General features: G+C 34.2%; 2 protein-coding genes across 51 annotated transcripts in view; one reads left to right on the top strand and one right to left on the bottom strand.

The window, feature by feature from the left end:
- Positions 1–3195, top strand: part of NEXN (nexilin F-actin binding protein) — a 48862-nt gene extending 45667 nt beyond the window's left edge. For 12 of the 15 annotated variants that reach the window (XM_048220394.2, XM_048220395.2, XM_044383714.3 and 9 more), the window contains 3 exons: positions 1409–1594; positions 1829–2189; positions 2280–3195. In XM_048220394.2, coding sequence (XP_048076351.1) covers positions 1409–1594; positions 1829–2189; positions 2280–2293 — 561 coding nt within the window. In that variant the 3' untranslated portion in view covers positions 2294–3195. Of the gene's footprint in view, positions 1–1408; positions 1595–1828 lie in introns of all 15 variants that reach the window. The other 3 variants (XM_044383715.3, XM_044383712.3, XM_057310541.1) reach the window with 1 other exon arrangement.
- Positions 3196–3218: 23 nt separating this feature from the next.
- Positions 3219–16589, bottom strand: part of FUBP1 (far upstream element binding protein 1) — a 32352-nt gene continuing 18981 nt past the window's right edge. For 4 of the 36 annotated variants that reach the window (XM_026497745.4, XM_026497747.4, XM_026497750.4 and 1 more), the window contains 6 exons: positions 15336–15473; positions 13541–13615; positions 8522–8581; positions 8295–8440; positions 5685–5731; positions 3219–3447 (listed from right to left, as the gene is read on the bottom strand). In XM_026497745.4, coding sequence (XP_026353530.1) covers positions 3414–3447; positions 5685–5731; positions 8295–8440; positions 8522–8581; positions 13541–13615; positions 15336–15473 — 500 coding nt within the window. In that variant the 3' untranslated portion in view covers positions 3219–3413. Of the gene's footprint in view, positions 7917–8294; positions 8441–8521; positions 8582–13540; positions 13616–15335; positions 15474–16589 lie in introns of all 36 variants that reach the window. The other 32 variants (XM_048220413.2, XM_044383720.3, XM_048220406.2 and 29 more) reach the window with 11 other exon arrangements.

Here is a 16589-nt window from a genome sequence, read left to right as displayed (position 1 = left end):
AGCAGTTATCGTACCTGCCTAAATATTGTATCTTCAAGATGTGGTAAGCAAAGAATGAAATTAACCATATTGTATGACAGAGGTTCTTTTTAAACCTCAGAAAAGCCCACTGAGATAAACTTGCAATAAGCGAACCAGTGTTTAACATGTATCTTTTAGCCTTTCTGGTAATTAAAAAAAATCTTGGAACATCATTCATTAGCATTTAACTGTAGCCTGGTATTATGTTTATCAACAGGCATTAGTTGATCCTTTCAAACTTATTTGTGTTAATGGCATGAGTAGTAGAATTTACCGATTATAGGTATTTGGTTGTTTGATGTTCTGGGATTTTCCAACACTGAATAAAAACCTGATTCAAGAAAACAAGAAAAACTATCCAACTCCTCCTGTATTCATTGAACTGAGGTACTATACCTCAAACTGATGCAAAACATCCATGCACCAAGATTTTTCTTATCCAGGCAATTATTTTTAGAAAGCTTGTTTCAGAATTTCCGTCAGTTGGATGTGGTATCCTGAAGCAGTTTCCTTAGTACTGTGAAATATAAATGGTGAGATTTCCAGACAGATCCATAAAAGTCTAAGTAGTTTAGAAACCAAGAGTCAACTATAGCCAAAGTACTTTAGAAACCGTGAATTAACTACCTATAACCCCACTCTACTAAAACCTCCCTCAAAAGCCACCAGCGACCTCATCATTACCAGATTGTTTTAGAGACTCAATGCTGTTTTAACAGTTAAAACTTGTCTCTTAGATTAATCCCTTAATCCCATGGTTTCAAGCTCTTAACCTAAACAGATGACTAACCATCTACTTCAACTCAGGGATTTCCCCAGCCTCCAGCCACTGCCTCTTTCAATTATTGTCTTCCCATTTATTCTGCCTGCAACACTCTGCCATTTGAACATATTTTGTTGGATGGAATTCACCTCAAAGACAGTTATTAGCTAAGAAGGGTGAGGAAGAAAATCATGAAGTGGGAAGTAACAAATTTTCTGTATTACATAGGAGGGTGAAGAGTGATGGACAGTCTTGTGACAAGGGAGTATTTTAACAGTTATTAAAATGTATAACATCCCCACCCTTTTCTGTTATTCAGTACTACCAGCCAGCACAGAGTAGGTTGAGCAAAAAATACACTGGGACTCCAGTGATATTGTATAACCTTTACACTGGGAGAAAAGTGTTCTAATTGTCAGGAGACTTTTACTCCAAACTTTCATCTTTCCCAAATTAGGGGATAGGATAGTGAAAATCTCCACATCCGAGTATAGCACAGATATGTAAACCAAACATAGTAATTATTTTGTTCCTATCAATGACAACCTCGTAACTACTAATGCTTTAGTTCCTGTTGGTTTCTAGAAAAAAAGCAATTTTTATTCTTGGCCCACTTTCATAAAGGAAGAAGATGTTGATGTGAAGCCTGCAAAAAAAAGTGAGGCCCCATTTACTCATAAAGTGAATATGAAAGCTAGATTTGAACAAATGGCTAAGGCAAGAGAAGAAGAAGAACAAAGAAGAATTGAAGAGCAAAAGTTACTACGGATGCAGTTTGAACAAAAGGAAATTGATGCAGCACTACAAAAGGTACCAGGCTTACATATTATTTTTCAAACATGCTCTCTTAAAATTTTGACGATTAAAAAAAAATTTAATAGCTTTCAGGTCAGTGGAATGTTTTGTAAAGTACACATTGTAGTAGGCATATTTACATGTTCTTTGGGAAGCAAAAACCCATTTACCCATGAAATTCTGTTACTAAATCATTATCCTGAAAATGCTACATTAAATGCCCCCTTGAATGTGCTTGCTTTAATATAGAAAAGAGAAGAGGAAGAGGAAGAAGAGGGTGGTAGCATCATGAATGGCTCCACTATTGAAGATGAGGAGCAAACGAGATCAGGAGCTCCGTGGTTCAAGAAGCCTCTAAAAAACACATCAGTTGTAGACAGTGAGCCAGTTAGATTTACTGTTAAAGTAACAGGAGAACCCAAACCGGAAATTACATGGTGGTTTGAAGGAGAAATACTGCAGGATGGAGAAGACTACCAATATATTGAAAGAGGAGAAACTTACTGCCTATATTTACCAGAAACTTTTCCAGAAGATGAAGGAGAGTATATGTGTAAAGCGGTCAACAACAAAGGCTCTGCGGCTAGTACCTGTATTCTTACAATTGAAAGTAAGAATTAATCACTTAATCTAGAACTTTTATTCTATTTAAATTCTTTATCCTTAAAAAAAAAATCATTTTTCTTCTTCTCTTTTTTAGCTGACGACTACTAGGCTCCCCCCTTCCCTCTCCCTGGAACTCTCTCTCTCTCTCTCTCCCTCTCCCTGACTTTCTTACTACAGCCATGTTTTCTGTGGTGGGGCCAAAATGGAAACCAGAAGTGCCACTATGTTGACTTTTTATTCCTTTTCGTAATAGTCTTCAAAACACAAGCTCATCTAAAGAATACCTTCTTCCTTTCCAAATGATCAACAGATTCATCGCCATATTATGCAGAAGTTAATGTGTATCTAATGGGGTAAAGTGGAAAATTTATTCTAAGTTTACAGCAATTATGTTTTAAAAATCATAAAATACATTATTTTGCATGAAGGAATGCCATTTATGAGCTATTTACACCTAAAATTAGTCTGAAATAGTAGAGACTTAATGAATTTGGAACCTATCAATCTGAGTCTTCCTTAATACATCACTTTCCTTGCTGTAGTTTCAAAGTCTTTCTGAAGCAGTAGGGGAAAGGGGGGGGGCATGGAGAACAAAACTTACGACTTTTAAGAAAAAAACTGCCAGAGAAAATTTAATGGAAACCACTGCCTATATAGAGTTCTGAGTGTTGAGAATATTAACATGTACTTTTCAAACGTGTGTAATATATATTCAAGCTTATAAAAGCAAATTTATGTTGTGACCTTGCCTGAACAAATTATATTTTAGTGAGAAAACTTTGTATCAGTAGTTTATGCAGGAGAAAACACTTTTAACCTAATGGACGATTTCAAGATCTAAGAGTTGAAAAAAATGGCGTAATCTTCAATTTTAAAATCTGGTCTCTTGAGTTTGTAAATAATTAACTACCATGTTCTATTACCAAGTTGTTTTATATTTTAGTTTTCTGGAAGACAATTTTATTTTACAATGTAAACTCAATAAAGTAACTTCTGTATTAAAGTCTCAATATTTTAGAAAAGAAAACACTCCTTTATAATATTGATCAATGTACATTTATTTTTTTTATTGAGGAAACCATAATCAATACAAAATTACAGCAATCATGTGCCCTTTTACATACAATGTCATTAAAACAAACTCTAAACCACAGTTTGTAAAGTATTCAATTTACCTCAAGTCCAAGCTGCATCTCCCTAAGACACTGTTCCCATCACAGTAGCCATTTTAAGCCAATCTTCTTTTTACACACGGGTAGTTTCTGTAGAGAACATTTTTCTCAGGACGAAAATGCATCGAGCATGCATAAGAAAAAATATATATATATGCGCAAATACATTTAAGAGTTTCTACAGGGCTATCATTGAAGAAAATAAAACCTTGGGATTTGCTTCTTAAAAGCACCAATTTAAAAAATCCCTCAGAAATTTATACTGTGGCAAGAAAACTCAAGTGACTAAAGAAAAAATAAGATTATTTTCAGAGTCAAAATTATCTTTAGATATTGTTAAAATACATTTTAAAATGAGGCAGAATTTTCAGAAAATAAAAAGACATCTTCATTGATCATTTCTACATCCTTATTCTAGACAGATGTTTGCAGGTAGAGCTGGTTCTCCTGGCAGAGTATTCAAATGTTATCACTTCTGCATATACTCCTATTTCCCTCTTAAGGTACTCTGCTACTCCTACCCAAACCCACCCTTATGAATTAACTACCAAGGTATTTGTCTAAGGAAATATTTTATAATGTTTATAAACAACTAGTATTAAATCACTAGTTTTAGTATTAAAACCATTTTCATTAATTAAAAATAAAAGTATACTTTTCATTTCTAAAAGAAACATCAAACCATAAGAATTCTACATATCACCACACTAAAATATCTTTAAAAAACAAAACACATTGTCAAATTTTTAAGTGCTAAATAAATCAGTTCAATTTCAATCTAAACATTGTTTCTACGACTCCTAACATCCATTGCATTCCAGTCAACTGGCTCACCTTTTCTGCTTTCCATTTATTTCAAGGTTAAGATTAGCGCCATTTTAAAAACTGCAGTATCAGTGAAGGCTTATGGTAATGAATAAAAAAACTCTTGAGATAGAAACAATGCCCCAATATCTATTAGCATTCATCTATATTTTATAAAAATGCAAACTACAACTAACCAAAACTTGACAGGCTCTTAAGGTTCGAAGAGCTCTTTTATATTATCACTCTTAACATACCTATCATTGACTATCAAAACAATACATATACACACACATAAATGTGGTGCAATAACTACGTAACTTACAAGATTTAACAGTTCATGGAACATTTAAGATCAAGCGAATAGCACTTTAAAATGAAAAGTGATCAAAAGCAGGTACAATACACCCTATACCATATTATGTATGGGAATACATTTCATATTTCTCAATTATGATTTGCCAATTTTACCTTCTACATTGAGCCCTTCTATGGTCCATGCTCATCGGCTCACCAATGGCATACACTCAAAGGATTCCTCTTTATGGGTAACTATCTCAGGACCTGATTTTATGAGCTATGATTTGGTGCTTGCAGCATCTTCAGCACTGTGTGTGAAAATGAAGGCAGTATTTTTGAATATTTTTCTTTGTTGTAGAGATAAGCAGGAGTTTTTAAAAGGATCAGCACATTTTAGAAATTGAATAAACAAAACTGATATGATGCTGCTTTAATACATTCATCTTAACTCAAAATATGTACCAGTTAAAATCATCTATAAGAACACAAACATTTTAAACTGGCAAAAAATAAAATAAATGCAGCGTCAGTTATTAAAGTATTATAAATCAGAAAAATACTGGTTGCTATACAGATTATGAAAGGTTATTTGCTATACAGTTAACATTTCACTGATGCACATGCCTTATCAAAAACATACTGCCAGTATTCCTTATAATTTTTTCCTTTTTCAGTGTATATAAAAATTATGAAAACTGAATTGTCTAAAAAAAAAGTCATAATAAAACTCTGACCCATTATGTCCTTACTGAATTATTATACTTCAAGAAAAAAATAAAGACTCCATAGCTTTGGAGGGCAAAGAAAATGTCCTGTCAATCATGAAAAGATTGTGAAGGCTGTTGAAGTTTCTAACCAAGTGATTTCCTAAATCTAGAAAACTATGTAATCGCCCTTTCTTAATTTTAACAATCCTTCTATATTTGGGAAAAGATTACAAAAAGTTTGGATGTAGTTCAATTACAGCAGCAATCTACTCATTTCTTTTTTCTTGTTTTAACAAAACAAAAACAAAAAAAAACCCCAAAAACCATTACCCAGAAATGTAAACAGTTGTTTGAACAACTTACAGACTTTCCACTGAAATGGTAGCATAAATAACAAAATACATTTTGGGGAAGCAGTAGCAGATTGCTTTTGAATTACACAACCACAAAAACCTCACAGGGACAACATTAATGTACTGAAATATTTATTTATATATGTCCTTAGGTTGTGCTTACCTGTTGCTTTTTGCAGCAGAACCTAAGGTGGAAGGTCTGGGAAGGCACTGTGAAGTATAAATAATTGCACTGTTTGCAATTAATAAAGATTTTAAACCTTAAATGAATCAAAATCAACAGCCTCCAATTGGTGAGTTATGATATTGAATCCAACTGACTATTTCTTCAGTTTAATTAATAAATGCACCACTTTCCTAAAAGGTCATCTATAAAACAGTATCATGCAAAATACTGAAATTGTTCATGTCAATAACCCTACTCTTAAAGATAACACATAACTAACTCCTTAACTATTAAACTTGAAACTAGAACTATATATCCATATCTAAATAAGGGCAAGGGAAGTCACTCTAGGTTCTATAAAACAATAAAAAAACATTTCAAAATATAATAAACTGAACTGCTATTTTCTACCCTGTAAGTAATCTCAACATTTATGTCCTTATACATCTCCCTTAATAGTATATTCAGAACAACTGGTGCTCCCCACCAATGAAAGAGCTAATATATATTTATGAAATGGTGTTAAACTGCTACATTGCTTAATATTTGCAAACTGAAAACCACTTCTGTCTGATACATTTCAAGTCTTTCATATTAATATAGAAGATATGCATACTGTACACTGAAAAACAATATATTTTAGGAGCACCAATGAGTAATACTATTCAATTTTAATGATCAGTTTTCTTTAGCTATAGCTAAAGCATATCAAAAATACTTACCCATTAAGCTCACTTAAAAAAAATACAGACCTATGTATTATTCTATGTTAAATTAAGAAGCAGTTATGGTTTTCCAAGATATCAGCACTGTATTCCAACATAATATTCACACAAAGTATGGCATTTACATTATGTGGAACATTGACAAAAAGATACTGTTGCAGTTCATCAATTTGTCATTCTGATGTACTTACAGTGCAATGCTCCTTGAAGGAACACAATCAAGGATGATACACAGCACAGTCCTCCTCACCCCTACAGAGCTAGTTCTATACTGGCTGGATCAAACCTGCACTTCAACAGACAATGGCAAGACAGACTGTATTTGCATGTAGTCTAATATATTAATATGCAAAGAGCCAACAAATATGCAAAGAGTAAACAATGGATTTCAACAAAATATCAACTTCAGCATGAGTGTTATAGAGTAATAAAGTGATTTCAAGTACATAAAAAATTAAGTTGATTCAATGATTGGACTTGTGCATTTACAAAACAAAGCTTATCTATACTGCAAAAAGAAAAAAAAAGAAAAAAGCTTGAACATTTCCATACTCCAATAAGGTTTCAATGGCAGATGCACTGTAGCTATTTTTGCACACTATTCACTTTTCTACCCTAAATTTAAAAAGAAACACACTAATATTGTATACATTGAAAGTTTCTTTACATGAAAAAACTTATTCAACTACTCATATTCACTATCCGAAAAACTGTTTAAAATTAGTTATGCTGAAACAGTCTTGGAAATCAAGTAATTATTAAATTAAGAACAGAAAGGTTAACTGTTATAGCAGCAGTACAGATCTGAAACAGTGGTCATGTATAAAAGGAAATTTCACTGTTAATGCAATGGAAGTATGCCAAAAGATCACTGTACACACATGCAGGTTTTAATCAAACAGAAGGAAAAAAAAATGAAGATATCAGGATTACTTGTGCTGAAACAGCCAAATACAATAAATGGAAAAGATCCTCCAATCTACTACTATACTGCAAGGGGGAAAAAACATGCCAGTGTTTAAAAACTCAATTAATATTTCATGGGGAAAGCTTATATATTTGTGTAGATGTATCTTAATTTATCATTGCTAAGAAATTATGAATCCTTTAAATACCCACATATCCAACTTACCGACACAGGAGGTTTCATATCATTTATTGTAAAGCACAAAACAGGCATTTTAAAAGTGAAAGTATACATTGAAAAAGTACATTTATATCACAAAGCATTGACCACATAATAGTTGCAAATACATTTGCTGGAATGTGTACATCTACACTAAATACTAAAAACAAACCAATTTTCATTTCTACACAGAAATATTAACCTCCTATCAGTAGTGATAGATATTTTGTACATTTTCAAAAAAAAAAAAAAACACTATTTTAAACCAAAAACAAATTAAGATCTTCATCAAGTCGTCTGCATCCATATATTTAACAAAGGTTTTTTTCCCCCACACAATGAAGCAAATACTGTATTGTCCACTTCTTATTATTGGCCCTGTGCAGAAGAGATACATAAGAAATACACAAAAAGTTAAAGAAAATCCTTTAAATGGAGCTAACTCAGGAGTGAATCCTTTAAGAAAGAAAAACTGGTTAATATAAATGGTGGTGGCTTCTTGCATGATTTGCAAATCCCTGGGGGAAAAAAATTTATTTTTAAAATTAAAGGCATTGTAGAAATATTCAGCACTCAGATGCCAGAAAAGCATTTATAAAAACAAACAAAAAAACCCAAACAATACACCACGTTACTTCATTTAGTTATGCTATGCCAGATAAAAATTAAAAAGGCAAACATAATCCCAGACAAAACAGTAAACATGCAGAAAACATGATTGGAGTAGAAATCAATACATTAGCAAGTTTAGTATACCTGAGGTGCTGGAGGATGCTGTGGCATTCCCTGGGGACTTGTCTGGGCATAGTAGGCTGCTTGTTGTCTATAGTACTCAGCCCAGGCTGCACTATAATCTGGCTGACCACCTGGTGGAGCACCAGTAGGAGCAGGAACTGCTTGACCTTTTGAGAAAACAGAACAACTTTGTTGCTGTAACCACAATTAAAAGCCCAAAAGAATCTCATTTCTAATAAAAACAATACCTTGCTTCTTGTAATATTCCTCCCAAGCTTTTGAATAATCTTGTGTCTGCCCTTGTTGACCTAAAAAAAACCCCCTAAATTTTAATACAAAATTATATCCACTGTAAGTACAGGTTATAAAGACAAGCACAGAGGGTCAGAATTGCTCCTGTTCTATTTTATATATTCATTAGTGTCCTATTTTATTCATTAGAAAACTACTCTTGTAATTAAAAAAAATCAGAATGCGGTTTCTTTTTGCCTTACATTAATCATAACTTTTAGCTCTAGAGTATCACTCCTAATAAAAAGCAAAATTGAAATTAGGAAAGGAAAAGATTTAGGTATCCTGATTCAATACAGAAATTATAAATATTAATGTTCTAAAATGAGTTTGGAAAGTACTTCAAGTAAGCAATCTCTGGTACCCTGGTACTGATGTTGGGGGCAGGGATGGGGGAGACCATTATTTTTTGTCTTATTCATTAGGATGTTACACTATAGGTTTTAAATAAAATGTAAAATCCTTGATGGAGAAAAAGAACATTTTTGAGAAACAAACAAAAAACCCACCTGAAAGCTATTAAAGACTTTATTATTTTAAGATCTGGTCAAGATTTTTGTTTCCTGATTAGTAACCTACAAACTATGTGTACAAAGACTAATCTTCAAGATACCCTTTAAGAAGATGTTAAAAGTTTCAATACAACGTATTCAAAATCACAGCAAAATTATATTAAGAGTAACCTGACAAAGGACAAGACACAATTCAAGCAAATTCGAAACAGGTTTCAATATTTAGACAACTGCCAGATACCCCAGGGTATCAATAGTAATAAACCTACACAATATTTCTTACAAACTGTACACCTGAAAACCTGGGGACTTAATGCCAAACTTGGTTAAGACGGCAACAATTTCTACTTTGGGTTTACAGAAAGGAACTGACCATTGTTAGATACTCATTTCAGGGACAAAATAACATAAAGATGGTATAAACAGGGAGACACATTAAGAAAATTCATCAAACTCAAATGTTCTCTACCCTCCCCCCAACTCAAGTATTTCTGTCGGAGTGAAAGGTAAACATGTCAGACTCTAAGAAAAACAAACACTTGGTAAACACCTCACACTAAAATCTTGAAGGTGTCCAAAGAAAAACTCAACTCATTCCTCCAATCTGGGGGACAAATGTGATTCATTTTGTCCTGCTGGAAGTAAACAAAGAACTCTTCCTATCTACTTGGGACTTGGCTATCCCCTAGCCTCTTGAGCCTCTCTGCCCCTTTTAGGAGTGTCCTTACTTAGCTTACTCCCTTAATCCTTAGTTCAAAACTGTTTTGAGGTCAGATAGTTTAGCTTATACTTAGAACGTGACTTAGTATTTACATATAGGTTTACAATATGTAAGGTTTTACTTTCATTTAAGAGACTTGCCCTAGAGTTCACACGTAACATTCTATTATCACAGCCCAAGAGACAAACCTGATTGAATAGGTTTTACTCTAAGTTATCTCTCTAAACACCTGCATCTTTCCCACAACCACTTTCCCCACCACACTCCCTCCACTGCCCACCCCACCCCCCGCCCCGGACTTTACCCATTAAGGTACCATACACCAAAGGTGCAGAGTCCACCATATCAGTGCTTAACATTATAAGGGCCTTCCTCAACTCCTGACTTTTCCAAAAATGCCTTCACTAGCCCTCTTCCAAAGGGCAACTGCTGGTCTCTACTCTGAAACCCTGTTTCATCTCTTTAGGGTGTTTACTTACTACAAAAGTTCCCTTCATTCTAGCTTCAAAAATACCTACTCTTCCACATTGCCTATCATTCCTTATTAAGACTTAAAATTTCCTTCATTAACTCTCTATAATCCCATCTTTATGAATTTCTCTCCTAAATTGTTGGTGTTAATCCTAGGAAATTTAGAATTGTTTCAGAAAACAAAACTAATTTAAAAACTCCTGTTTCAAGAGGTTTATTTACTTACAAGCAAACAATGACAAATTTATAGTGTTAGTGGGTATTTTCTGTTCTTAACAGAAAAAGGTGAAATTTGCCTTCAAAGGCTGGGACAGCCTGGCTAGTTTGGTAAAGAGGGCACGGGATTGGGAATTGGGATGTCCAGAGTCCTAGAAAATCCCAGTTCTGCCACTGGAAGAGTTCAACTTGGCCTCTCCAAGTAAGGGAGTTGGATTTGGACATAAAAATTTTTATCTCCCTAATATTTTATTACTTTCTTCCCTTTCATTTAAAAATCTTGAGGGTATCTGGGTGGCTCAATCAGTTAAGCATCTAATTCTTGATTTTGGCTCAGGTCATTATCTCAGGGCCGTGGGATCAAGCCCCGCACTGAGCTCCATGCTTGGCCTGGAGTCTGCTTCTCTCCCTTTGCCCCTCCCCCTGCTCACATGCTCTCTAAAATAAATAGATAAATCTTAATAAAAAAATAAAACAAAAATTTTGAAAACTGTCTCAGTAAAGCATGTGACTCAACCTTGGGGCTGTGTTCAAGCTCTACATTGGTATACAGGCTACTTTAAATACATACACACATACATACATACATAAAAATCAATCTTGATAACTGAACTGTGTTATTAGTTTTATGCTTTAAGGTCGAGTATGTACAGTTGTTCTAAAAGGATTCTAAGGACAAGTAATGCACCTAGGAGAAACTAAGGTAGTTAAGCGACCAATCATTTAACAAAAGAACTTTTAAAGGAAAAAAATAAATTGACTTTGTAGCTATAATTAAAGACCTGGCAATTTAACATTATCTCCTTTAAGATTTACATGTGAGAGACTCATTCAACTAATCCTTTGCTCAATAAATTAACAGCTGATCACTGTCGTGCTACAGAAAAACAGACAACTGGGGGGGAAAAAAGGTGGGGGTCAAAGAGGATCTTAAGCCAAACATAGTGTTACTTAATTATTTCTGTAACAATTTTTCTCCACAAAGGATTCAACAGAGTCCAGTGTACTATCTATGAAATTAAAAATTTATAGTCAGCAGAGTAAAGGTAGAAAATGAAAAATTAAAAGAATGGCAAGGTGATAAGTTTATCCTTAAAAATCTGAATGGTATTAAGACCTCACAGATTACATTCAACACACATCCCTCACTTGGGGCATGTAAAATATAACAAGGCTAAACAGTAAATTTATTAATGGCCATGCTGCAAATGAATGATAAAATATACTAAAATACAAGTCGCACTCACTCCCCAATAATTTTCTAGGTCCACAAACAGGCCTACTTTTACTCATTTTTAATATTAACGTAGGGAACATCTCTGGCACATTAACCACTGTGAAAATGTAAGTTGGACCCAATGATTTTTAATTGCAACAACTGCAAATGCTCAAATCTTTAAAATGGTTGACACTATTTCAAACCAGTTAGAGTGGCCATAAATCCTGAGAGAATAGCACCCTTAGTTAGTCTTCAAACTATCCAAATCTGGACAATAAATTATGTGATCACCCTAAACAGAACATACTGTTTTGAGGAAAAACTATTTTTCTTTCTTTAAACAGAAATCAAGCTGTGTAAAATATTCGTATCACCAGGTAAATGTATCCCACACAAAAAAGATTAATGTAACTACCCTGCTGGAAATTTTTCTTTCTGTGGAGATGACAAAATATCCATGGGCAAAGAAAACACTGAAATTTATGCTGAGAATCTCAAACAGACTGTATCTTATGAGAAAATTCTACCATCTACAGATTCGTTCCATACCAGTGAAGGATGGGTAAGTTTACCTGTTTAGCTTTCATTTGTGACAAGTGGCTGTGGTAAACATGTGTTAATTTTAAATGACTAACACCACAAGCTTCTTAAAGCAAAAACTATTTGTTCAGAAATACGTTGAACCTCGAACAACTCAGGGGTTAATGGGCACCAACCCCTGTACAGTTGAAAACCCACATAACTTTGACTTCCCCAAAACTTAACTACTAATAGCCTTCTGTTGACCAGAGGTCTTACAGATAACATAAACAGTCGATTAACGCATATTTTGTATGTTTAAGTATTAAATATTATTATATACGTATTCTACAATAATTGTAAGCTAGAGAAAAAATACTAAGAAAATCATAAAGAAAATTCATTTACAGTACTGTAAGAAAAAAAACCCAAAAACACAACTATTTATAAGTAGTCCCGCAAGTTCAAACTTACGTTGTTGTTCAAGGGTCAACAGTATTAATACCAGGTTCCAAGTGGTCCCAGGAAAAGACAAATTTGGGAGACAGGCTTGGGATTTATGCCCTCTTGGGAGTTCAAATTCTGCTTCTACTACTTAGTAGCTGTACATGTGATGTGTTAGTGGAAATAGAGTTCTTTTCATTCATAATTTGTAGTAATATACTTGGCAAAGTACGTGATTAACAACTGTATCCTCTATGAGAATATAACCAGAAGGGCAGGGAATCCTAGCTATTATGCCCACAATCACATTCTCAGCTCTATCACTATGTCTGGCATGTAGTATGTGCTCTACAGTTACTGAATGGAAATGGCTTTTCTAGGTGACTTTTTCCTTTTTCCTATACACAAATGTTATTTAAGTAATTAATGTACTATGTCACTGGCAGTTTTATTTTGCATCTGAAAATATCACACACAACCAATTTTTGCTTAGCACTCCAGAATTTAACCTATACCAGTTAGACTACTAATATATGTAACTACATCCAATGTTATGTGCCAATAGGGCAATTTTTAGTTTCAATTATTAAGTGGTTGACATATGCATTTAGAAATAAAAAGATTTCCTTGTTATGTGACCACAAATTTAAGAATTATCTGTGACAATCTTGATACACCTAAAAGTTCAGTGATTTTAGAATGCATTCAATTATTCTCCACTTCCAGATTTTAAGTTAAAAATAAAAGAAGTCCCAGTAACAAAAAGATGATACAAACATGGTTTTATCACAGTCTTCATCCTTCTAGTGTGATATTTACTAAATACTTCAATTTTAATTTAATTAACCGTATAAAAAAGAAATGTAGAACATACCCATTTTCTTGTAATACTCTTCCCAAGCCTTGGTATAATCAACCTGTCCAGCTGGAGCTGGATTCTGCTGATCTCCTGTTCAAGGGGAAAAAAAAAAAAGATTAAAGGTTTCAAAAGACGTTCTTGCCCCTTTCCTTCTGTTCCTTGAGTGGAAAATTGGGAGCAGCCTGCCATAGGGAGTGTGGGTGCTGTGTGGTAGTGGGATTCTTGCTGGTGCCAAAGACACAGGAAGCAGGAGGTATAGAGGCAGTCAACAGAGAAAATTTGTCTCTATACAATGGAAAACTAGTCACATTGAGCATTTAAGTAAATTCATTGGTTAAATAAGGAAACACACTAAAGATACAAGGTCTTTCACCATTTATAAGCATGCAAAGGGAAAAAGCTAGAAAGAACTCTAAGTGTTATAATGGAGTTGCAGGGGACACAATAGTTTTAGAAATATATACAAATAAATATTTATGTTGTTTCATATATGTGTATGCAGATATACATGCAGGTAAATTTCCTAGCTCTGTATGCTGAAAGGATTTAGAAGCAATGACACCTTGGTGTAGCAATGAACACACTGAGTTTAGTTTCTTAGATGATGGTATTTACTAAAAGGAAATCAGGGCTCCTTGGAAAAACAGCTGATTCTACGGCTTGAGCCCAGAAAGCACAAAATAAGCATCTTACTGTGCAAGAAAGTAGGACGTGCTTAAAGAATGACAGAAGTGTCAAAAGGCTACAGGAGCCATCGTGAAGGTACTCCTGATTGGCCAAAGCTGGGGCAATCTGATAATCAAATCAAGTAGTAAAGATAGTTTAAAACGCAACATGTTGAATAAAACAGGAGTCCATACTGATATAAATAGGAAGAAAACGTCTTCCTTATAGTACAATACCAACTAATACATACAAAATGATGTAAATAAAAATTATCATCATAGCTGTAGCTGAATCAGGAATGTGTTATCAGAGAAGCTGATATAAGGAATAGAATACTCATATAATCTCAGTACAATTCTCCAAAAACTATTTATTAATTTCAAAGAGAAAAATGCAATCTTATGGTATAGAAACCTGGCGGACGCCAACATGATCAACTGACTATGGTTACCATCTCCAGGAATGAAGCTCAACATTATATGACCCAATGATATAACGCACTAAGAGCACAGCATTATTTCTGAGGTACTGCCAAACCCCAAAAAAGGATCTCATGATCATGACCTCATCTTTGTGAGAAAAAGCTGAAGGAACCTATGTTGATTTGACCATCATCTCACAAAACAAAAGGTCTGTACTTTTTTGCCAGATGGGATCCTGGTTCAGAATAGAGAAACTGATGGGACAACTGGTTAAATCCGAGTAAGGGTTCTGCATCGGGACAGTAGTGATGTATCAATGTTGACTATTTTAGAGGGCTATATGATGGTAATGTATTTTTGGAGAAATACAGAAAGGGTACTTAAGGTTACTGGGACATCATGTGTATAGCTTGGTCTTAAATGGTTCTGAAAAACTACTGATAATGGATATGGACACTCATGACAGGATAATGGGACAAATGGGAGGTGGGGGATAAAATATTAAGAGCCAGGTTACCTGGGTGTCCTGTAATGTATCTTACAACTTAAACTTTTATGGAAGTTTGTAATTATTTCAAACTTGTCTTTAAAAAGAAAAGTCTGCTCACTGAAGCAGTAATTAAATACTGGAAATTTTTAGATATTATACACATTGATGTACTTCATATATAATTCCAAACTAAAGTTTCTACTTCTACATACAAAATAAATTATTCAATTACCATAGTTACCTTGTCCATTGGTTTGGGTTGTAGTTGGTGCACCGGCAGGAGCTGCAGGTGGTGGCTGTGCTTGCTGCTGATAATAGTGAGCATAATAGGCAGCCCAAGCTGCTGAATTTGGATCCGTTCCTGCCTTAGCTAGAATAAACACAAGTTCAAGGTTTGCATCTAAAGTCTGTAATCTGTCTCTCTCTCTCTCACACACACACACCCTCTTTGATAAATAAGAGCCCAAAATTAACTGGATATCAAAAACAGTAAATGGGAAGTTTTCAATTCTATTATTTTGTCATCATTAGCTTTAATTACAGAAAAGTGAGGTGCAGAGATTAAGTGACGTTCCTAGAAAACTAGTTGAGTGGCAGAATTAGGATGGGAATAAAGATCTTTTGTCTCCAAATCTGATGCTTTGCCTCAAAACATCCTGTGGCCTTGGTTTTTTCCTAAACTGGTTTTGCCTCAAGCACAGCAGTTCTCCATGGCAAATGACTAAAGGAAAGGATTTCTAGGAACTAACCTGTACAAGAAACAATTATTTTAGAATTATGAATTCTGTCTTGTTTTCAATGTAGAGACAATGTAAAAATCTTTAAAAAAATAAACAGATTAGCCATATTTCATCTCATATTTCACAGTAATTATCCTAAAACATACACTTGATATTACTGCCCTACTTGAAACTCTTCATTTATTCCATAGAGTCTTCAGGGCTGTCAAAAGCTTTTAGGTACAACATTAATCACCCAGTATCTTTAATGATCTGACCCCCTGGCTTATCCTTTCCATTCTAGCCACATCTTCCCCATTTGTCAATATTTTTTCCAACACTCAAGTTCTGGTCACAGTAGACTGCTTATACTTTTCAGGTTGCCATGTTCATTATCTGGCCTTAAACCATGTTATGCTTCCTCTGCATTTGCACCCTCATTTCATCCTTCATAAAAAATCAAACTCATGCAGTAACAGTTTCAGATCTCTCAGTCAGAAACAGAAATCCTCATCTTGATTCTGTCCTTTCTATCTATAGTATGACACTATAGATATATCTTTTTAAGTACTCTATAAGTACACTATATATATCTTTATAAGTTTATATTACCAAGTAATATATTTTCCTTAGCTAGAGTCTGTATCTATATGAAATCCGTTTAGCCTTTATCCCAAATGGGCAGCAAGTCTTAGCTGTTTAATAAAGTTTGAGAAAAAAGGAGCAAGGATTTCTGGAGTGATACAATGTCTAAGGTAATACAATTT

Source organism: Ursus arctos, unplaced genomic scaffold (genome assembly GCF_023065955.2).
Source record: "Ursus arctos isolate Adak ecotype North America unplaced genomic scaffold, UrsArc2.0 scaffold_12, whole genome shotgun sequence".
Classification (NCBI taxonomy): Eukaryota; Metazoa; Chordata; class Mammalia; order Carnivora; family Ursidae; genus Ursus; species Ursus arctos.
Note: the sequence above shows the minus strand (reverse complement) of the source record. Positions and strands in the feature narration are given on the sequence as shown.